This window comes from Triplophysa rosa, linkage group LG17 (genome assembly GCF_024868665.1).
Source record: "Triplophysa rosa linkage group LG17, Trosa_1v2, whole genome shotgun sequence".
Taxonomy (NCBI): Eukaryota; Metazoa; Chordata; class Actinopteri; order Cypriniformes; family Nemacheilidae; genus Triplophysa; species Triplophysa rosa.
The window spans coordinates 3798405-3820858 of record NC_079906.1 but is presented as its reverse complement, the minus strand read 5'-3'; the positions used below and the strand labels follow the sequence as shown (position 1 = coordinate 3820858).

The 22454-nt window shown below is 36.9% G+C and overlaps 2 protein-coding genes across 3 annotated transcripts in view; both read right to left on the bottom strand.

The window, feature by feature from the left end:
* The window catches only part of LOC130567914 (phosphatidylethanolamine-binding protein 4), a 112295-nt gene extending 106241 nt beyond the window's left edge, over positions 1-6054 (bottom strand). For both annotated transcript variants that reach the window (XR_008964661.1, XM_057356426.1), the window contains exons 1-3: positions 5941-6054; positions 5639-5755; positions 4371-4497 (exon numbers count right to left, since the gene is read on the bottom strand). Coding sequence is in view for 1 of the 2 variants with exons in the window: in XM_057356426.1 (XP_057212409.1) it covers positions 4371-4497; positions 5639-5745 (234 nt within the window). In the remaining variant the exon portion in view is untranslated. The remainder of the gene's footprint in view (positions 1-4370; positions 4498-5638; positions 5756-5940) is intronic.
* A 218-nt stretch (positions 6055-6272) lies between these two features.
* On the bottom strand, positions 6273-21907 carry rhobtb2a (Rho related BTB domain containing 2a). Its single transcript, XM_057356409.1, has 10 exons — positions 21608-21907; positions 17801-18002; positions 17510-17613; positions 16524-16709; positions 15348-16303; positions 13040-13158; positions 12571-12721; positions 12250-12338; positions 11243-11348; positions 6273-10342 (listed from the first exon to the last, which is right to left on the bottom strand). Exons 1-10 carry the CDS (start codon positions 21673-21675, stop codon positions 10134-10136), a joined length of 2190 nt encoding a protein of 729 aa, XP_057212392.1. The 5' UTR covers positions 21676-21907; the 3' UTR covers positions 6273-10133.
* Between the last annotated feature and the right edge of the window lie 547 nt (positions 21908-22454).

Genomic DNA, 22454 nt, shown 5'->3' with positions numbered 1-22454 from the left:
TATTTTACTGCAGTTCATTTGTCAGGTCGAGGGCCCTCATCTAAATCCACAATGTGGTGTAAGGTATAAAAATATACATTAAACACAGATTTAGTCGCAGTGAGGATAAGCAAGTATTTTGAACAGCTGAGATTACGAAGCCATTAAAAATGTTGTTTTGTGCCATTTTCAAAGTACTGAGTCGCTACTTGGCAGCCAATGTAAAGACTGAGAACAACTGATTTAGACTAGCCTCAAGAGCATTTACCATGTACTGTGGGTTGCTGAAGATCACTGACTGCTCCTGAGTGTAGCCTCAGGGATGCTGTTAAAGTGGGATGCGGGATAAATCTTGGACCACATTGGTGGCCAATATTAGCATTTCTGAATTATCTGTACACTGGCCAATATAAAAACAACAAATGTATTTTTCACTTCAAATAGAATATTCATTCTATAAGTTCATTCTATATATTCAAGGCACGTTCAGATAAAGAAGTATATCCTTTAAATTCTAATGAATTTTGATTGACTGGCAATATTTTCTTTCATTGGTTGGAAAAACACTCATCAAAGTGATAATGATATCTGTCCTCTGTTTTGTTATTGTTATAGTTGTTCTGTGGACTTCACTATTCTTTTGTAATTAGAAAGAATATAAAACTTTCTCACAGTTATCATATCCATCCTTGATGTAAACTGCATGGCTTATACTGTACATACAATATATATTGTACATACTGTAACACGGTAGAGAAAGATTAAGATAAAAAAAGGTGTGTACATCCCACAAACCCAACCGGGGCTCAGGTGCTTTTTTATTTATATATTTTTTATTTTAGCTTGTCAGGTATGAAGAAGACCTGATGGATGAAACGTTGTACGAGCTAAAATATAGGTTTTGGAGCAGTTATATACTATACGTGTGGACATTATGTTTTTTTTTGCCTAAGACAACAATTATGAAACAGTTATACTGCTGTCCGTCATATCAAGGCATAAATAAGGAAATATCACACAATAAACATTATATCTGCCACGACAATACTAGTTTTACTTTAAAACCAGCTGTGGGTGACAGTGAAAAAAACAGGATGACTATTTCTGTTGCATTGTAATGGGTGGCTCCGTCCATTGCTTATTGTTGGAAACTGGTCGGAGAAATTAGGACACACAGTGATAACCAACATTTCTGTTTCCACTGATCACAGTGAATTGATTTCTAGATGTTATGTCTTCCCTTACAGAAAAGACATATGAATTTCACATGTTATTCCACATGTGATCACATGAATTCCCATGTGAAACACATAAGATAACAGAACACATGTCGCACATGTCATCCCATGGGTTTTTACATGTTATCCTATGTGTTTCACATGGGAATTCACATGGGATTCACACCATAATGTTCCAAAAACCCATTTCACACGTGATCACATGTGCTTTTTGCACATGTGAATTTTGTGTGTCTTTTCTGTTAGGGTTGTAACAACAGACAATTTGAGCCCCATTTTGGTATCAGTATTATAGTTTTCCATTCCTCTTTTATAACGCTGCAATGAAATATATTCTACACTATCTGCCACCTCAGACAACAAAGCCACAATCTAAAATCATTCTGCATCTATATTTCCAAATGAACTGGCATTCCACGCAACGTGAAACGCCGAAAGAACAGGAAATCATTTCAGTGATGTAAATGAATCGAAGATATTTGTGGATCTGAAAAATGGCACAAGCAGAACACACAAGTGTTGGTACACAGAATGCTGCCAATGGTCTGTTCTCCAAACTGAGAACATGTGGTATCATCACAAGAGAGAAACCAAAGAATATTCTAACAAGTGATACATAACTAATCCCTCAGTAAGAATATTTAGAACATTTTCTTGGGTGTTGTCAACGGGAGAATGACTGATAACCTTTTAGTAGAAGATCTTATAATATTCCAAAGGGCCTTTTTAAAAGTTTCAATGGTTTAACAGACTAGACTGACATCTCCAAAAAGTTATTTTTTATTTTGAAGAATATCAGATGCTCAAGTAATAATAAATTCATAAAATAGGTCAAATAATGTCAAGAAGTGCTTAAAATGTGTTTATCAAATTAAACGAATAATACAGAGAACCTTCAAAAACAACTGTAGCCAAACTATTACTGTAAAAAAAACTGACGACAGAGCGTCTTAAAATGCCAGACAAAGACACAATTATCTCTATTACAGCCTAAGATTAGAATAACTTCAATTAAGAGAGCTTTGGACTCACAGCGCTGAAATTAACATCAGAGTTAACAGAAACAGTCTCATTTCTCAGGCCACATACAACACCACAGACAAATACTTCATGCACCTTCAAAAGCAAAACAAACCAAGACATTCCAAAGCTTGTTGTCCGTGCAAACCATACCGTATGCAAATGATGCCAATAAAATGGCAACACTTACAACATTCACTCAAAGCCATTACTTTGATGATTTTTGAACGCATTTCAACAGCCATAACACTGAAACGTTATGGTTGTTGAAGTTAAAATCCAGTTCAAGTCAAGCTGAGGGTTGAGTCATTACTTTGAGGGCTGGGAGAGGAAAATCTGTTGTTTAGAGTGACCCTCTGCTTTTGTTTTGGGTAATAAAAGCCTATTGAGAGGCAGTCACACTGGACCGCTGCCCATTTCGCTCTGTTTCAATTACCCAGCATGCCTTCAGCAGGGTAATGAGGTGGGTGTCACCACGGGGGTAAAGCGACAACCAGTGACCGCTGCGTCGCCACTTGGGCACTCATTTCCGTGGCGATGAAGTGTCGATTGGCAGGGTCAAGGGGGCGGGAAAGCAGGACCAACCGCTGAACGGGGGCTGCACGTACGGCCTTGAAATCCCTCTCGTATTCTCAGCGTGGACCACCAGCTACCATATGTTTCTATCAGAGTCTCGAACACAAAAAGGGGCACAGGCAGGAATTACATTTGAAAGGCCGGTAAATAAAGTTGGTATTGATTTGATCTCACGTGTAATCCGTTTTGCTGTCTGACACAAGTCCAGCAATAAAAGAGAATCATGTAGGACAGTATAATAGATAATATGACCATACATCAATTGGGGTTTGGGAGACGCAAGGGCGATAGATCATCTTCAAGCCAGACTGCTTAGCTATGGAATTTATAAACTAGCTCCTAAAATTGAAGTGGATTTCGATTTTAGTTTCCAATTTATAGATACGCCGTGGTCCTTTTCTGCTTTTGGGCTCTACAATTGATTCTATTTCAAGTTTACGAGAATGATTTCAGCAGCATTGCTGTGCTAAACTCAGATGCGCGACGCAGACGAAATGATAACAGTTTATACGGCTCTCCTAGCAGCTGTTAGTCGCCTAGCGGACTCCTCAATCATGTTGGTATCATAAGCCATGTCTCTCACACTATCTGAATTGTTCACCTTTATGAAACAAACAACCTCTTAAAGTGTAAAATGTGGAATGTTAAAACCTTTTTCATTGAAGCATATAACCAAGTCTTTTAATAAACAAAGAATGGAATTGTATTAAATGTATTACAAAATAATACAGTAATATTATTAAACCTCAGAAAGTTTGCAACAATGCAAAATTGTGAAAAACTGAATTGACGAAATGTAACTGGATACAGTACCTTTGTAAACAAAACTTTCTCATTTTAAATATTTTTTTTCAATACGGATTAGTACAGTTGAAACATGGTTTATCAAGGCACAGGACAGACACTTTGTTTAAAAACTAAAAGGATGAAATAATCAGTGTTAAATCAACATGTTTCATTTGCAAATAAATGATAAAACAGGATTTTTTTTGCATCAGCAGTGATACTATTGATAGTAGGCTATACTGAGTGAAGAGTGCATCCAAACGACCTTTTTCCTGAAGTTCAAAAAACCTCTTTTAAAACCATTTTTAATAGAATAAACCAACACCATAAAGGTCTACATTTTAAAGTTTAATATTATCACATAAGATTCATAAAACTGTCATTTCTGTCAGACTCTAGGAGCGATTCACATTAACTCGTACTGTATGCTTTAGAAATGCAACACTTGTGCCATCTTCTGGACACTGCAAAAACTGTCCCAGTGTGAAATGCAGTTACAAAACACAAGTTAAAACTGCTTAAACACTCACTAGTTAGGATTGAAAACAGCATTTGACTAGCTAGAAGCATTTCTTTTATTTTCTATTGAATGGACACATAATACATTTTTAGAAGGTTGGAGAACATCTTACGTTTGTTAAAAGACAGATGACCTGATCTGACCTCTCAGTCATTACTATCGCTTAAAAAAAACCTGTAAACACTTGCTAAAAGTGGTGAGTAAGAGTAAGACGTTATTGAGTGAGAGGTTACAGAGTAAATTTCTCTTACCTCTTTAACACCTGGCAGTTGAACTTGTGGTGGTCCCCACTCCTTACTGATCTTCTCTCTGACCTTCTGAGGGACTATCAAGCATTTATCAATAATCAGATCTGGGTAAATCACCTTTAATCCTCCCCTAAAGATCAGAAAACATTCAAATGTAAATATGTGTACTGTAAAATATAAAGTCTTGCACTAATAATTGCTGTGATTTTTTCATAGTTGCGTTGAATATTCATGGTTTTCTATGAAATGTCATTAGACATCGGTATAAACTATGGCTAGTCCATGATTGCACTGAAAGTTGAACTACTGAGTTAGTTGTTTGATTTGTAAGGCTTGTTGTGTGGGTTTTGTGTGGGACCGGCTGCTTCAATATCTATGACTCAGTGCTCTGAGGGAGTCCTGCACGTCCCACACCGGCCTACAAACCAGATTTCTAGAAACATTTAATCTAAGGAAATATGGATTGGAAATTAACCCCAGTCAAACACTCCTAGCGGAACGCAGTGGGGAATTTGTATAGGATATTTATCAGAATTTTACCCAAATGATCCCAATGGGAATCTCAATTTTGTATAGGATTCTAGCATAGATAGATCGTTTCTCAACAAGTCTGTTAATCCATTTGTTCAAATGTTCACATTTTCACATGCAGCTACGGCGGAAAAGGCACAATGGAAATGGAATTACTTTGATTCATTAATTCATTTCGACATTAAAAGGCAGTAAGTGTTAATTCACCCTAGTTTACCCTAGTGTCATTTTTCCATCTGCCATTGTATCTATAATAGGCAATGTTTAATATCATGCTCACACTTATTTTTAATAATACAGTACAGCAATTGTCATTTAGCCATTGCTTTTCCTCAAAACATAAAGGCACTTTTATCATGACAGTTTAGATACACATACTGTACATTTACTGTGCTGTCTAATGTAAATGAAGACATGCCATAGAAATACATACATTAATACGGATGCTCTAATACTTAAAAATAACTATTACATAAATTATATGGTCAAGATCTAATACTATACTATGACTTTTATTATACAAAGCTAACTAAATAAATAATCAAAATTCACACAGAAGAGCTGGACAAACCAAGGAAATTGCGCTTAATAATTTCATAAAGGTGATGGTGCATCCCAGTACATTATAAACAATATTAGGCCTATTATTATTATTATTATTATTCTAAAAATATTACATAACTTGAATGAAGGCACATCTGAGCAGAATGAGAAGTTTATGCGGTCTTCTTAAGTCTTACTTGCAGAATTCAGCATCTTCTTGAAACAAAAGCTCGTGACAGGTCGATCTGATCACACGACATGCAGACAGCAGCCACAAAACAACCGACATGTAAAACAGCCGCATGTCCACCGACCTTTACAGAGAAAGACACGTGTGAATATGAATACATTTCAAGTAAAACACATTTAAGTGCAATTTATCACGTTATGTTAGAATGTAACGGGCGTATGACTAACGTTACGTGTTAGATTATAATATTGACAAGCTATTCAAAAGTCCTTGATAACGTTCATCGTTTCAGTCTCAGATAAACTTTACCTGTAATTCTCGAAGAGAATGTGCGATATAAGCGTAAGTGCTTTGCAACGAAAGTTTCTCGACGCCGACCAAAATAGTAATCTTATATTATGTTACAAAGTTAAATGAAGAAACACATTAGGCCCACCCACTCTTCACTGTCATTGGGTCTTAATCAACTGACACTTTATTGGTCTATAGATGTGTCAATCAAACTTGTCATCATTAGTAACGAAAAGTAAGGTAGTGGATCATGGTACTATATGAACCAAGGTTTGATTTGTGCAATTCATGTTAAGGTAGTGTTACAATATAATATAGAGACAAAAACACAAACACAAAGTGTAAACTGCTAGTTCGTATTTATTGAACATTATTTACACATTTCAAGAACACATGCTTAGATGTCCTGGACATACAAATCCCTTCCCAGTACTAACTTGTGGAAATGATACTTGTTTAAAATACAAATTTTAGATATCAAGCTTTTAATACTGAGAAAACATTCAAGTTTTTGCTTTCAGCAATTTGATTAATTCTTTGCTACACTGGCTCTGCGTTATTAGCAAAACATCTCTTCACGCTGTGTTTGGTTTGTGCTTCTTTGCAAGACCTAGAGCTCATTAAACATGGAGTTCTAGGATTTAAAGGAAAATATTTTTTTATTATTTTAATAACTTGATCTGCTTTAACCCTTGATTTTTGTATGTAGCCTATTTCATTTTTGTTTGTTTTTTATCTTGCCAGAGAGCTAAGTAAAAGATTTTAGGACATGCTTCAGTGTCTGACACTGCCTAGAGGTTGGTTACTAGAGGGCACAGTGTATCGAATAGCTAGAATACACTACCGTTATTGTTAGTTTTTTAACAAACTTTTGTTTTCTTGCTTTTAAATTGCAAGCCAAAGCATTGCTATTTTGCACAGCATATCCAGGCAGTCATGATTTAAAAGGTATTGTGCACTCATGTCTAGTGGTTTTGCCAGGTAAAACATGATTCTGGATCGACATCCTTGTTGGTCTTAAAACAATATTCTATCAACCAATCAGACTGTAGAATTAAGTTTAGTGGAATACTTATCATACTTATCAACCTAAGTTTTGCTGGGTTACAGGAATAGTGTTCCCAGACCAACAAGGAACAGATTCAGGAACACATTTACCTTGGCTAAAAACGAATCATTTACAATTCCAATACACGCTTTTTTCTGCTCCATTTCATTTTTTCCACTCTGTATATACTGTGGGTTCTAAAGTCTGTGACCTCTGTTTTCGGCTTTAAATATGATTTTGAATGTTGGACTTTCAATAGGCTCAGACTTTTCGGACCCCATAATATATACAGTTTTACACATTGATTTAATGAGCAATGCAATCCACAACGTACATGTTCTAAGCAATGAAAGGCAATGTATGTTAAACACATTCACATGACAGAGAAACAACACATAGAAAACCACAGGTGAGCGATACACTAGCCAAAACATAACAATCCAGCATAGACAACAATAAGGTCTTTAACAAACACACATGAATGACAAAAGATTTTACACGTAACCTTTCGAGTAGTATATTCACACCTGGTACACAGAGGATATGTTTAAATTACACGTTAACACAGAAGAACAACACAATGCCACTCATTGTGTCCTTTACATTAAGGCATGGGGTATCATCTCTGCAGCAACAAATCTGAAACTCAACAGTCTGATAAACTCCCTTCCAAACTTTTATTTTATTTATAAATTATTTCATTTATTTTCCCACAAAGAGTTTCTACAATCTGTATCATGTGAACAAAAAATGTGTAAAATGTACATTCACACAGCCTGTATATCTCACGTATACATTCATATGTGCATCATTATTATTTTTTACTGTAATGGCCTGTTATGTTTAATAATCTTCAGAATTCAATTAGCGTTTCTTAGAAAAACGTTTTTGAGAAAAACCTTGTTACATTTAGAGACAACATATAAAGTCTTTTAATTTAAAATACCGTATCAAGAGTTTGCAAATGTGCCTGAGTGTAGTTTCAAATGCTTTCTGATACTGACAAGTCTTCAAAAAGATATGTGTTATTATACTGATCAGGTTGCCCCAGTGGATTACAGTGGAACTTAAATCATTGCATTTCTTTTTTTTCTTTTTATAGATTTACATTCAAGGCCTGGTAGAACACATACAGGTTTCTAAAATAAAACAATATTCCTACAACAGCCCAATACATGCAGGTCAGCTCTGAATTTGATACTAAAGCAGAAAGACATTCTTTGATAGTTTACTGGCTGATAATGCAGCAAATTGTTATTTTAGTGCCCATCTGTATTTAAACTATATTTGTTAACTATATAAGAGAGAGAACTGTGATCATCTGAATATTTTTCATTGGGGTATAAAAAAACAACTTTTTTTTATTTACGAAATTTTTTATTACAAGGCATTCTATGTGCGAGTCGCTGTGAGAGTGTACTAGGTCATACACATTCAGATTGCAAAAGAGTTTAAGTCTACAATATGAACCATGCTTGTGGAGTTTTTTTTCCTCTGGGGTGTAAACTTTGTGTGGAAAGGTAATGCACCTTTTTAAAAATACCCAATGCATAATACTGCTTTATTTGTACTAAGTTATTAGTAGCTATTTTAATGTTATGAAAAGTTGGAATCAAACTCTGAAATATAGCAAGTATAGCAATCTACAATAACTACTCACATGTATGGACATGCTGTGGTGCATCATGGGATAGCTTTGTCACAGGCCTGCCTGTGAAACTTATCCGAAAGCTATTTGGGAGCATTCAAACTTACAGCTGTTTTTGTTTGCAGCAGATTTTGATATAATGTCCCTTACGAAGCGTTTGCGAGCTAACTTTGGTAAAGATAGCAGCTAGTACCCACACATTTAGATCTCCGGAGTGTTGAGGCACTGTTATGTTCCCTGTAAAGAAACCCAGTGTGACTGTTCACTTGGGATCCTGTTTTGAAGAATGTGATTACAATATTAGAGGTTATTTTTTCGAGGAAACTGTTATGAAGATAAAATGCAACTTTCTTGATCTTGATTTAGATCTCAACTTCATCCTGTCATACACGATTATGTAACATCACACGAGTGAATGCTGATTTTGTATGTAAACCTATAATCATTCAAATGTCTGTTTCATTTTCCGAACTTGTCAGATATAAACAGGACAGAAAGATAAATGCAGAAAGAAGGAACAAAGATTGCCTTATTACCAAAAACAGACCACAGTGTGCAGAATAAACAAGCAGTTTCAAAATGTCTGTTGTGCACAATTCTAGGTCACTGCCATTTCATTTAAAGGAATGTTGTGGGCGACCTAAGCTCTTTCGACAGCATTTGTCGAACACCAAAGAAAATGTTTTGGTCTCCTTCCGCAAAACACTTCCAGAAAGCGAGCCAGCATTCTGGAGGGACTAAAAGCAAAAAATGGAAGCTTGCTAAAAGCACTTTGTCTAAGTCTAAATCATCCTGTTTGATATGAAACTTTGACTGAACCTATACTTTTATGTCGTTCAAGTATGATGTAAGCACATAATAATTAACTTATAAAACAGTTTTGCATTTTAATAGTGACCAATAGTGAACTTTGAGTCAAAACTATTTTCAATGGTTTTGCCAGATGTTGCAGACAGAACGTACTGTAAGTTATATTGAACCCGAAACATTCCTCTAGATCTTATGCATTCAAATCCATTGGTGTCGCACCCCCACAGGTTATTTCAAACAACCCATTGTAAATTTAATTCATTAAAATTACCAGTAGTTTGCAAAGAAGCCAACATTGGAATCTTGTGAGCGTCACTCTGGAGAATTGGTTTGATTGTAGATTGCCACCACACTGAGGAATTCATGTTTTTCAGTTGTTTGCTGGTTGCTCTAAAATGTTCCTGCTATCTTGTTCTTTAGAGCTAAAAAGCACTTAGCATTTCACGCTATGAAAGTTTGAATGTGTTTTCTACGTTAGAGATTGTCTGGAGGTTGAAGGATGCCAAAGCTGGTTTCATCTGTAAAAATCCCATGTGCCAGGTGTGGCTTTAGCTTACTTGTCCTGTTGCATTTTTGCTTGTCTTACTCAGCAGCTGAAAGCAGGGCTTGGGTATTTTGCTCAACAAAAAATGCGGAAAGGAAACGTGTAGAATTTGGCCAAGTCAACCTATAATAAATCCCACTTTATAGACTGCTGAGAGTCAATCAGATGACTGCAGAGGAACCAGGAGAAGATGAAGAATTGGAGGAAGGTGAAGATGGTATATTCCAAAAGAGCCACTTGCGTTTACACTGGCGCTTTTGGTACAAGTAATCTTCCTTCTCGCGCTCCCTACGAGCTCGCTGATAATGATCTTCTTCTTTTAGATACCACACTGGAGGCCAGCGATGCTTCTCAAAGTACTCTTGATTTTCTGCAAGATAGAATAAGACAGCTAGCTATAGAGAATGTGAAGCTGACGTCACGCCCTATGTTGCATTTTGCAGTGACGGCGCCATCTTGGGAGGATTATACTCCGCTGCTATTATTGTTTTGATATATACCGTTACTTATTTTGTTTGATATATGGAGAAATCTAAAGTGAAAGAACCGGGGGCTTTTCCTGAACGACTCTGCGTAATGCTATTGCAGTTTTTAACACAGCAAGACCAACCTACCATAGTTATATTTCCTAATCAAACAAGAAAAACAAAACACTACATCGAACACACTAGCAGCTAGCCTCCCAAGATGGTGCAACATTCAACGCAGTGTGACGTCGATTAACAAGCGCTATAGTTTTACAAAGTACACAAAATATGCATTACTGGGCATAAGGTTCAGTTAGGGATGCCATGATGGCTTTGTTCGAATTTAGGGGATCGGGGAAATGTGCCTTTTTGATATTTTAATTTGATTGTTCACAATTTGATAAATAGCTTACACACTTAAAAAAAATTCTCAAAAGGTTTTTCACAGCGATGCCATAGAAGAACCATTTTTGGTTCCACAAAGAACCATTAAGGTTCTTTAAAGAACCATGTCTTTCATACCTATAATCTGAATACCTTTTTATAAACCTTTTTTCGCCGCAAAGAAAATTTTGTGAAACAGAAACGTTCTTCAGATGTTAAAGGGTCTTTATAGAACCATTTAAACAAAAAAAGGTTCGTCTATGGCATCGTGAAGCACCTTTATTTTTAAGAGGGTATGTGACGTCAACGGCTTTATTTGTTTAACCTAACAACATTATGTATCGATATATTATTTTATTTTAGAATGAGACTAGAGATTGTTGAATGGAATCTCTATATCAAAACAAATTTGCAAATACCTGTTGATTTGGCTTTCATGTCACGAGGGAATTTGCGACAGACTCTGTTGTAGTTGGTGCAGATGTGGTGGAGGCACCAATCAGTCAACTGATGAGCACAGTGGAACTAATGGGGACAACCAATCACAAAAATGAAAACACAAAGGGAAGAAACTACACTTTACTCAGGTGCTACCTCACTTCCCTTCCTTGAACTCTACCATCCAAAAGAAAAGGGGCACTAAAATGTTTTTTTATGATAAATACATACTTAAATATATTTTGATCTGAAAATGTAGTTTAACGATAGAAATGTTGAACTATTCACTGATGCAATCGACAAAATGCTGATTTATATTAAAAATATGTAATTTACATGATTCATGTAATTTACAATTATCTGTCAATTCAGCATTTTATTTGGGACAAGGTTGAGAATAATTGTGTGCATATTGTAAATTAATTTAATGGTTATCAAATAAATACACTAAATAAAAACATAAAAAGATTAAATCATCCTCAAGGGCTGTGTGGCTTTAAAAAGGTGTCAATAGGTTGTGGTTAATATAAAATAAAAATGATTTTTAAAATAAAATCTTTGCAAATAGTTAAACGCATTGAACAATAAATTCCACAACCTTTGTACAGTTTGTGCTCATAATTAAAATTGGAAGTAATAAAATTATCAATCAAATTATTTTGACAATCACAATACATTTGTAATGCAATGTTTATGTGTTTTTTTATGACATTCCTACATCCCAAACACAGATACAACTAATAGAATTGGGTGTGTTAGGTTTAAAGTGTGCGTGCAAATAATCAAACATTGACAATAGTCAATTGTACTGGGGCACAGGGGGACCCCAAATAAATTTCTGCTTAGGGCCCAGTAAAAGCTTGGGCCGGCCCTGGGTACTATATTTATAGTAAGAGTTCAACCCAAAAATTGTAATTATGTTTCAAACTTGTATGCTGATTTATAAAAGAACAAAAAAAAGTCCATATGACATCAGCGGCACACATACCTGTGCCATGTCCAGGTAGAGCAGAACATCTCCATCAATATCAGCTCCCATCATGGCAGCCTCTGTTAATACTGTCACAGTGTACAGCTCTAGAACAGACAAACAACACATACATACAATCGAACATTCAATTGTTGTGCTTTGTACATACATGACAGACTAATGTTTCTGGTTGTTGCGTTGTGTCTAGGAACATTAACTATCTATCTTGGCTTTTAAGAAAGAGTTGAGCTCCATCAGAGATCTGATTTACAAACTACATTATCACCTCTGCAAGTGCAGAACACTGTGTACGGTGTATTTGTGTGTTTTCTCGTGTACCTGTCAGTGCCACCAGGTGAGGCAGACAGAGGCGGTTTGCAAGTACAATCAGCTCCATGGCGTCCAGATCTGGACGAGAGCAGAAGCGGCCGGTATAGAGATACTCCAGCACAGCACGCATACAGCTACGTGTAGTGTTAGGAAACAGCACCTGACAAAACAGCAACACATGCAATAACAAAAATGTTTGTTAATAAAACAATAACATTCAAAAACACAATATTTGGAAGCAGTTATAAATATAACAAATATAAATGGTGGTAAAAGTATACAGTATTTTGGCCACACCATAAGCACCAAAAGATTTTTTTTGCATTACTTTAATTGAACTTCAACAATCACTGCCTTCGTAAAATGTCTAGTGAACTAATTTAACATTTTCTGTTACTTGTAATTCAATTTATCTGTTTAAATGTTTATTTATTTTCCCCTCTGTTATTGTCTTTAACATACTGTGACTGTGCTGTACCTCTTTTGTACAACTCTCCACAAATGGTCCACCAAACATGGCTGCCATCCAATCGCAGCTTGAGATGAGCAGTGGTTTATGAGCCATGATAGTGCCATCATCCAACTTGAACACCACATCTTCAGAATAGAACACAATACATTTTCGGTAGCTTTTCAAACCACTTTTATATTGATCATCAATAAATAACCACATATCACATAAACACGCTCCACTTTGTGCTCATTAGTGGAGTTTTCAATGGACGCTAATGACCAGGCAAGATGGAAAATGACTGATTTATTATTAATATTATTAATTGACCAGTAATGGCCATGGCTACCGATAATATATTGTTATGAAGATCCTGATTTTCAAGTGAAATCGGAAAACAAACATATGTGACATTTCAATAAAATGTTTTGTGTTGTTTTTTTCTGTTAAAACTGCTTGAGGGAAGTATAAATAAATAGAAATGCTCATTGTTTATGTTAGTAGACAGAAAAGCAGGGTCAGCATTAGAAGACAGCATGATGTCCTTCGCGAGTGCTAAAAAACAAGACACATTCGCCCCGGTTCTCTCTACCAGAACAAGCACACGATTATGAAACCTTAGAAAGCCAGCTGACAAAATATGGACTATTACTTTTCTCTACAGGGTGAATGACTGTCAGCTGTGTCATTCTGCACTGAAGCAAAGCGGAAAAATAGCATGTATAGAACATTCTGCTTAAACCAATGTCACATTTGAGGTAAAGTTTGCTTTAGGTATATAAACAAAAATGATTGACCGTCTTCTGGTAGGATGGGCATTGTGCCATCCGAACAATAAAAAAGAAAGATTTACAAGGAAAACTATTAAACGACAGAAAATCAACTAGTGAGGGGACTGCATGAATAAACACCAGAAATGCCCCGGATAATAGGGGGTAGTATAAAGGCTAGTTTTGGATTACGGTTATCAGGCTAACTGGCATGTATTCAACACACAAAAATGCTAAATTACTCTAATCTTTTATTTCACAGTCCTCACAAACAAATGGAGCCCTACAGATTATGCAACGCTCAATATGGATGCTTTAGCAAAGTCCATATAAGTTCCAGTAAAGAGAGCCAAACATCAATCGATTTGACTATCTGACTATTCTCTTAGAAAAGGGCTTTGTACAGAGTTCAGTGAGATTCTTGCCAACCAGCGCAGACCTCAAAAAGGTGGCTGGGATAATGTACGTACACACGTTAACAAAATATATAACACTTTACTAGTGGTAAACCTTCCCCATTTAAGTAGATAGAACTTCAGTCTTGCCAGGAGGCGTTGCAAACATGACCCCCAAGTGCCACAACTTCCCAGGGACTTTGCTAATATTGAATCCAAGACTGAAGTCATTTCCTGTTCCTCTTCTTCTCCATTGTTGTTTTCTGACCCTACTCTCTATCCTTGATAAGCAAATATAAAAAACGGTAAAATTACAATATGTAGGAAAGGGTCCTATGGGAAGTGTCTTTTTCTCTACCAGTGTGCCACAGTGCCACTGAGTACAAAGTGAGAGCCATAAATAAATTATTTATGAAATATGGTGTGAAAGAACTTAATTGACCTGCACAAAGCTCAACCCTTAAAGGAACACTCCACTTTTTTTCGGAAATAGGCTCATTCTCCAACTCCCCCAGAGTTGATAAATTGAGTTGTACCGCTTTGGAATCTATTCAGCCGATCTCCAGGTTTGGCGATAGCACTTTTAGCATAGCTTAGCATAGATCATTGAATCCAATTAGATCAGTAGCATCTCGTTCAAAAATGACCAAAGAGATTCAATATTTTTCCTATTTAAAACTTGACTCTTCTGTACTATATGATATGATTAGGAACTATACTCCCATTCCGGCGTAATAATCAAGCAAGTTTGCTGCCGTAACATGGCCGCAGCAGGCGCTGTGATATCACGCAGTGCATTTCGCATGTGGAAATGTATCACTTTTCATTTTCCGCCGGTCTTAAGCACACGATATAAGCTATGCTAAAAGTGCTATCGCCAGACCCGGAGATCGGCTGAATAGATTCCAAAACGGTAAAACTCAACTTATTAACTCTGGGGGAGTTGGAGAATGAGCCTATTTCCAAAAAAAGTGGAGTGTTCCTTTAACCTTACTGAACACCTTTGGGTGTAATCCAATCCCTTGGCTTGAAGTGTAGTGGAAAAGAGAGATTAGCTTGCTATTAAACGCACATGGTTTTAATGTTCAACAAGCTTATATACAGTTGGGTGGTCACAAACTTATGGTCATACAGTACTGAAGAAAAGCATACACTTTACATGCCTCTTACCAGAGAAGGTGCCTTTGGCCAGGCATTCTTTCACCCGATTGGTGCGTCTAACATGAAAGGCCTTGGTGATCTCCTGATTCATGAAGGCCTCATCGTTCAGGATGTTAGCCACCATCATGCGCAGGTCAAACACTTCCAGCAGTTCTGCAATGTGGGCCACTTGCATCAACTCCTTCTCGTGTTCGTCTAGTTTACCTGTGTACAGGTATCGTAACACCGATCGAAACGGACCAGGCTGCATTGATGGGTCCATGTGCACCACAGTCATCCGTCGGGAGTTGAAGGTGACAGGGTCGTCTACCATCTCTTCTTGGATGCTGATGAAAGCACGGCTCAAAGCGGGGAGCAGGCGACCGCGGTGATCACCATCTCCACCCTTCAGAGTTCCGTCACTGGTGCAGGCACGCAAGTTCACTCTATCTCCGTCGTCACTACTCTCACAAACGTCAAAACTAGCAGCACGCATAAACAGATTGCGTCCAGAAAGGGTTGGCCCTCTCGGTCTATCCCGTTCCCGCTCGTTCTCCTCAGAGCCTCGAGGTTCAGTCAAGAAGAGGTCGTAGAACTTAGAGGAGGCAGTGGCGAGGTAAATGCGGTGAGCGAAGATCCTCTGACGTTCCTGAAGGATTAAAATGACATCAGCACAGAGTGAATCCTCTAACAGGCGGCTAGGGTGCTCTTCGATGTTACTCGGAGGGGGAGGGACCGTGATAATAGGTGGAGGGGGTTTGGGGGGAAGGAAGGGAGCTTGGAGGAGGGGTCTTTGAACATTTCTTAAATGCGACTTCCAGAACTGCAGATGACGGCGGGAAATGAGGGCTGCACGTATAGCGTTGTCAAAAACGTCCTTAACCCCAAACTGTGCAACAACGCTGGTCTCATAATAGGGAACGCCTAGCTCCTTCGCCACCTCACGTCCTTTCTCTGGGGCCAGTATTTCATTCGATTTAATGGGTCTGAAATAAAATGAAAAATTTAGGACATTTAAGGAATTGTTTACTTGTTTAAAATCTTGGCACTTGATAGCTTTGTGTCAGAAATTGTTAAAACATTTAAACTGCTGAGAGTCCCTCTCCCCAGCACTGCTTTTAATTCATTCGCATTTATAGCCATTCAAATATTGCAGGTTTGTTTGGGTGGAATATTCCTTTTTAACTGTTTTAAAATGAATAATACCTGGCTAGTGGACGGCGAGCTCTGTTCACAGCCTCCAAGTCAGCATATCGCAGGTCTAGTTGGCAGCCCACAAGGATAACAGGAGCTCTGGGACAGAAATGCTTGATCTCTGGGTACCACATGGTCCTCACGTGGTAAAGGGAGTTGGGGTTTGCAATGGAAAAACACAATACCACCACATCAGACCTGTTACCAACCCAGGAGAGAAAATTACATTTCAATGCATTAAGCAGACACTCCAAACGCATTTAAATAGTTTAGAAGAGTGAGTTAAAATTTTAACCTGATAAGTTTCTATGAGAGAGAGTCTATTAAAGTCTCAATTTTGTGATACTGTGATATCAGATTTGCCAAGATACTAAAGAATGCAATTTCAAAAGTCAAGATTTCTCACATTTCTCCCAAATTAGATTGTTTTATGTATAGATTATTAAATTATAGATAATATGTCAATGTACATTGTCTCATTTGTATGTATTTCATTCTCTTGACTTTTGATTATTATCTGAGACAAAATTGATCCATAAAAGAAAACATAACTGAGAACTTTATCAAATCTTCTGAGCTAATGAGCAATTTCTAGGCAATAACTTTTTTCTCTAGATAGTACAACATTGTCCTTCCAAAACCTCGGATGTCCAAATTCATTGTTGTTCAGGAAATGAAAAAACAAACACTGTACTTTTTAATACTTTCATTGGTTAGATATTTGCAAAACACAGTGACAAACATAAAGGGTGACTAATAACAATGACTTATTGCAAAAAATTTAAATCATGAAATATGGAGATACAAAGTTTTAGAAGCACAGCATATGTCCTTATGCTAAAGAGCAACACATAAAAAGTAGGTATACTAAAAACATTTGACAAAGACTTCAATTAAAAATATATGCCGTACTTTAACCCTCTAATCATTTCTACAGAATGTGTGTTTACTCCCTAATTCCTTATGAAGTAGACACAGAGTTAAAATGACAAGTTTACCTGCCATACGCAAAGCGACGGTCCTTGTGATGGTCGCCAAAGGTGTCCCATAGACGCAAAGACACACTGACATCATCCACCACATCCCTGGACCTTTCTAGAACCTGTCCGGAGAGACACACTTATCACATGCATGGAGATTTACCCAAGAAACTGCATGTGCATTTTCAACATTTTATCTTTAGTTTGTTTAGATTGTACTATACTGTATATACAGTATTGCAGAAATAATTATATTAAAATACTACTGAATAATTACTGTAGGTGCCAAACAGAACAGCTATTTCTCACCTCCTGACAGACTCTGTACTGATCTATTGCCCATACAGTGGGCACATGTGTGGCCAGCAACTGATACTGTGTGAGGGTGGCGTTGCATGCCCGGGCACAGATGAGCCGGGTCTTTCCAACTGCGTTGTCCCCAACCACCACACACTTGATAGTCTCGACATTTGGCCTTTCATAGTCCATGTCAGAATCCATAAAATGAGGCCTTTAACAGACAAATTTAAACATAAGAATCATAAATATTAGGGCTGCGCAATATATCAAAATTATTGAAATGTGTTTATCGCAATATGCATATCGCAATAGTTTGCACGCAATAACTGAATCATTTGAAAAATTCTAAAAGTTATGTATATACCACTTTGGATGACATAAACAACGCTGAGCCAGCGCTGGTCCAGAAACCTTCCTGTTCCAGTTATTTAACATTACACAATGTTTGAACAAAAATGATTTAACCGAATCAAAATGTTTGAACCAAAATCAAAACGAATATCTTTAAGTTTTAATTATATATGTGAGATTTTAAAAAATAAATAAAACTGAAACCGGAATGGCTTCTGGACCAGTGTTTACATCTTGTGAAGAGGTGGTCTATAGTCAAAGTTTTAGGTTGACGCAAATAGCAGAGAGACTGTGTCTGATGTGTGAAATATGATCAATAATCAGAAATAATGTGAAATATGTATGTTGGTTATATAATATGTTTAGTTTTTCAAATTTACAAACTTGAATCAGTATTGTATTGCATCGTATATCGCTTTTTTCTTTAATGTCGTTCAATCCTTTGGGTTATACAGGTATAATTTTTTATATATTTAATACAATTTAAATTGATTTAATGAAAATATCATATCGCATATTTAGCATGCTATTGCATATCGTATTTTTCTTCAATGTTGCACAGCCCTAATACATTTATTTTCTATAAGCTCTATTATGTTCTATATGACTAAAGCAGAAAATGATTTGTCATCCAAAAAAATCATCCTACCATATAAAGAGCTGTGCATAAATAATATACTCCAACCTCATAACTGCAAATTTTCCATCATCCTTACATTTTGATTGACCCAAGTCTCCCAACTGGAAGTGAATCTATAAAACCCTGGCGCTGACCTCTTTAAACAGAGCTGGTTCAGCATATTGAGCATTCGCAAAATGAGCAACACATGGGATCAATAGAGTAATTCCCCCCTACTGTCTCCATACTGACTCCAACAACATACAACTTTAGACTGAGCTGCCTGTTGTGTGTATGGACTAAGCTAAGCTATGCAAAATAAATAAACTGAAAACATCCCCCCAAATAGCAGGTCAATAAAAAAGTAAAGAACAGATAAATATGTTAAATGTTATGCATTAAATCATTTACAGGTTTGTGTACATTTTACTACAAAGCAAACAGTTGCTATAGCCTAGATTCAACCAACTAGTTTTGTGTAATTACCAACACCATCCGAGGGAGTGGATAACATCACAAAGTTAAAACAGCAGATGGGGTAACCTGCTGAGTAATCTTAAAAACAGAGGAACAGATGCTGATGATAAAGTGCAGCAGGGGTGAGATGTTGCCATTTTCTCTAAATTCACTGTGTAACGGATGTGTCCCATCAGACTCTTTTACCAGCACTGCATTTTCAGAGTAGAAAATGAATGTTATGACTCTGGCTGTTAGCAGCAATAAGATTAATGTTTATAGAGACTGTGTACACACACAGAGATACAATATAGAGAGGACAATTATCTCCATGCACAGGCTTTAAATAGCTTTATATGCAGATGTTAAATGTCCAAATGTCAACATACTTTTAGTATTCTACCCCAAATCTAATATTTTATCATTTTAACCCATTTTGTTGGGCTTGAATGGTGTGCATGTGCTATGTTAACTTAATATAACTGCTGTTTGGTTTTATATTTTGTTGTCTAATGCAATAACAGCCATGCATTTCATTTTTAAGTGTGTCTTAGTCAAAACACTGAACTTTTCCAGGGTCTACTGATTTGAGTGTATTTGCCATACTCAATGACAAATAAAGTATTCCCATCAGCACAAAATCTTTAAAAATGACCTCTAATAATCTTTGTCAAATGTTCTGGTAAATATTTTGGCACATGTCTGCTTGAAAATCTATAATAATCTAATGCATGTGCATCCATAACACAATCAGTCTAGTATACAGTAATCATTTTATAATAAGCCTAAATCAGTAACCTACAGGTAGTCCTAGGGTCTTATGTTGTACACTGTAAAGTCCATTTATAAACAGTTTAGGATCGGTATCATTGATATGGCCAATAGCATATGGATCGATTTAAGTTCAGCAAGCAGCCCATCAGATCCATCGGTGTTTATCAGTAGCCTAGTACGTCTTTGACAAATTGACAGAGAAAGTTATCAACTCGCAAAGAACAGACTACATCACTTGACTGGAATATTGACTCCATCACAAGCGCATTTGAAGGCAATCAACGCAATCTTACACCAAGATATCATAAACTATTTTGTTCGGTAATGAGGCGTTAAGTCTTCAAATTCATGTACGGGTATTCGCTTTAATACACATCAAACGTTATGTAATAATAAACATGATTACCTCATCGTGTCTTGAAATGGAGGTGGATGGTATCGCAACCCAGTCCCTGGTTTCCAAGGACACGGAATTTACTCCTCATCCAAGCCCCTGCTACTTTATACAACGTTATTTCAAAACACACCCGTCTTAAATCTCGCGCAATCGACTGTGTATTTTATAGCTCAATTCCTGCCTGTTACTGTAGCCCATGGGTTTGACACAATAATTGTATTATTTTCTAAATTTTATTTTGGCACAAAACGTGTTAATACTGTATAATCGTCTCTCATAAAACAAAGCTTAATGTGTAAAGAGGAAGTGTTTATACCTTTCAAAGAGGACTTATAAGATTTTAAATTTATAGCTAAAGGTTCAATTAAGCCTTTAGGTCAGCATGAGCTCATGAAAGTTTTAAATTTAAGTCACTTTTGGGTAAGAGCGTCAGCTTCGTCTTCGCAGGCAATACGACTTGCTAAAGGTGACATTTGTCAACGCTTTTAACAGGTTTCAATGCAGCTCGTGAAGGCAGGTTTTGTTTTGTTTGAGTGCGCGCGCGTGTATTTCGTTATCCCATCACATTGCTGGCTGATTAATATCACTGCATCAGAACAATATTTAGTCATTCCAGGTTAATTTTTCATGAAAGCCTTTATCTTTTGCCAAATTGATTTAACGGTGATGCAATGTGAAATTTGCAGTCTAATTATCAGCATTGACTGCATTTTCTTTGCTATCTCGCATGTTTGTTTTCTTTCTGGAGATTACTTTTAAGATGAAAAAGACTACTTTAACATATTAAAATTATATCCTACTTATTGTAGCCTATAGGCTATCCTGGTTCGTTGTTGTTTTCTTATTACCAAAGACTGAATAATATGTGAATCAAATAAAACTACTGACCAAAACGGGTCTGACGCTGTGTGTTTTCTGTCCCTTTTGCGGACAGTTCGGCATAAACATATAAATAGGCCCTACTTCATATCATACACACACTCTGTAAAGAGACGTATTGCTTATATTACAGAAATCGCTTGTATTAGCCTACATATCTGCGAATGTTTATTGCGTACAGCCAAGCGCGCCGCGTATTTCAGAATGAAATACTGTTCATCACCGCTCCTGACTTTCAGTACCGCTCTTACGTAACCGCAGATGTCTCCTTGAGAAATGACGCTTCAAATGCCAATAAATAACTAAATATCCCAAGTAAAAAAGCGGAGGCTGGTCTTACCGCATCAGATGAAAGTGCTGCATCGGCCTGGCCGATATGGGGAAGCGACAGAAGAGAGATAAATCCATCGGATGCTGCTTGAGACTGAGGAGAGCCGTATCTGAACTTCATTTTCGTGTCAAAAAGATACGGCTTAGAATCGGAGCCGTCAAAGAAAATCGTTCTTGGGTCCCCAAACGCCATCAGAGAAGTAGCTGCCAGGCAGCCAGGCCGGACAGTCTGCTCTTGATGTTTCCAATTACCGTACCAACTGTACAACACAGGCACACCAACCCAGCAGTACCCCCCATTCACTGTAACACAGGCACATCGACTCAGCAGTACTTCCTACTCACTGTACAGTACACGTAAGCAAGCCAGCAGTACAGCCCCCAAACATCTGAGCAATGATATTTGTAAAAGTAATAAGAATTTTAGGATACAATGGTGAACTGTGTGTTACATTGACTATTATAAGTGTATTATAATGTAGGGCCTATATTTGTTCATTAGACACTTAAGGACAGAATAATTCACTTAGATTTGATGGAAAAATACCATTTCTTTTTCTAACCTGTTCAAATGTACATTTGAGGCTCTGTGGCCCCATCAAAAACCCCTAATGATTATTTTCATTGGAAACAAAAGCAGAAAATGCTTAATCAGGACTCTCAAGTTTTATCAAAAGTTTGGAGTGAGATCACATCTGTTAGGAGAGAAGCCACTCAAAGTTTCAGCAGTGGTCCCCGAGCCCCACCAAATTCTCTTTCTCCCAAGGTTTTCTAACAGTTTAATTTTACTATTAATTGACCAGCATAAATAATTTGGTAAATCTGATAAAAGATAGACAAATAAATCCAAATAAAAT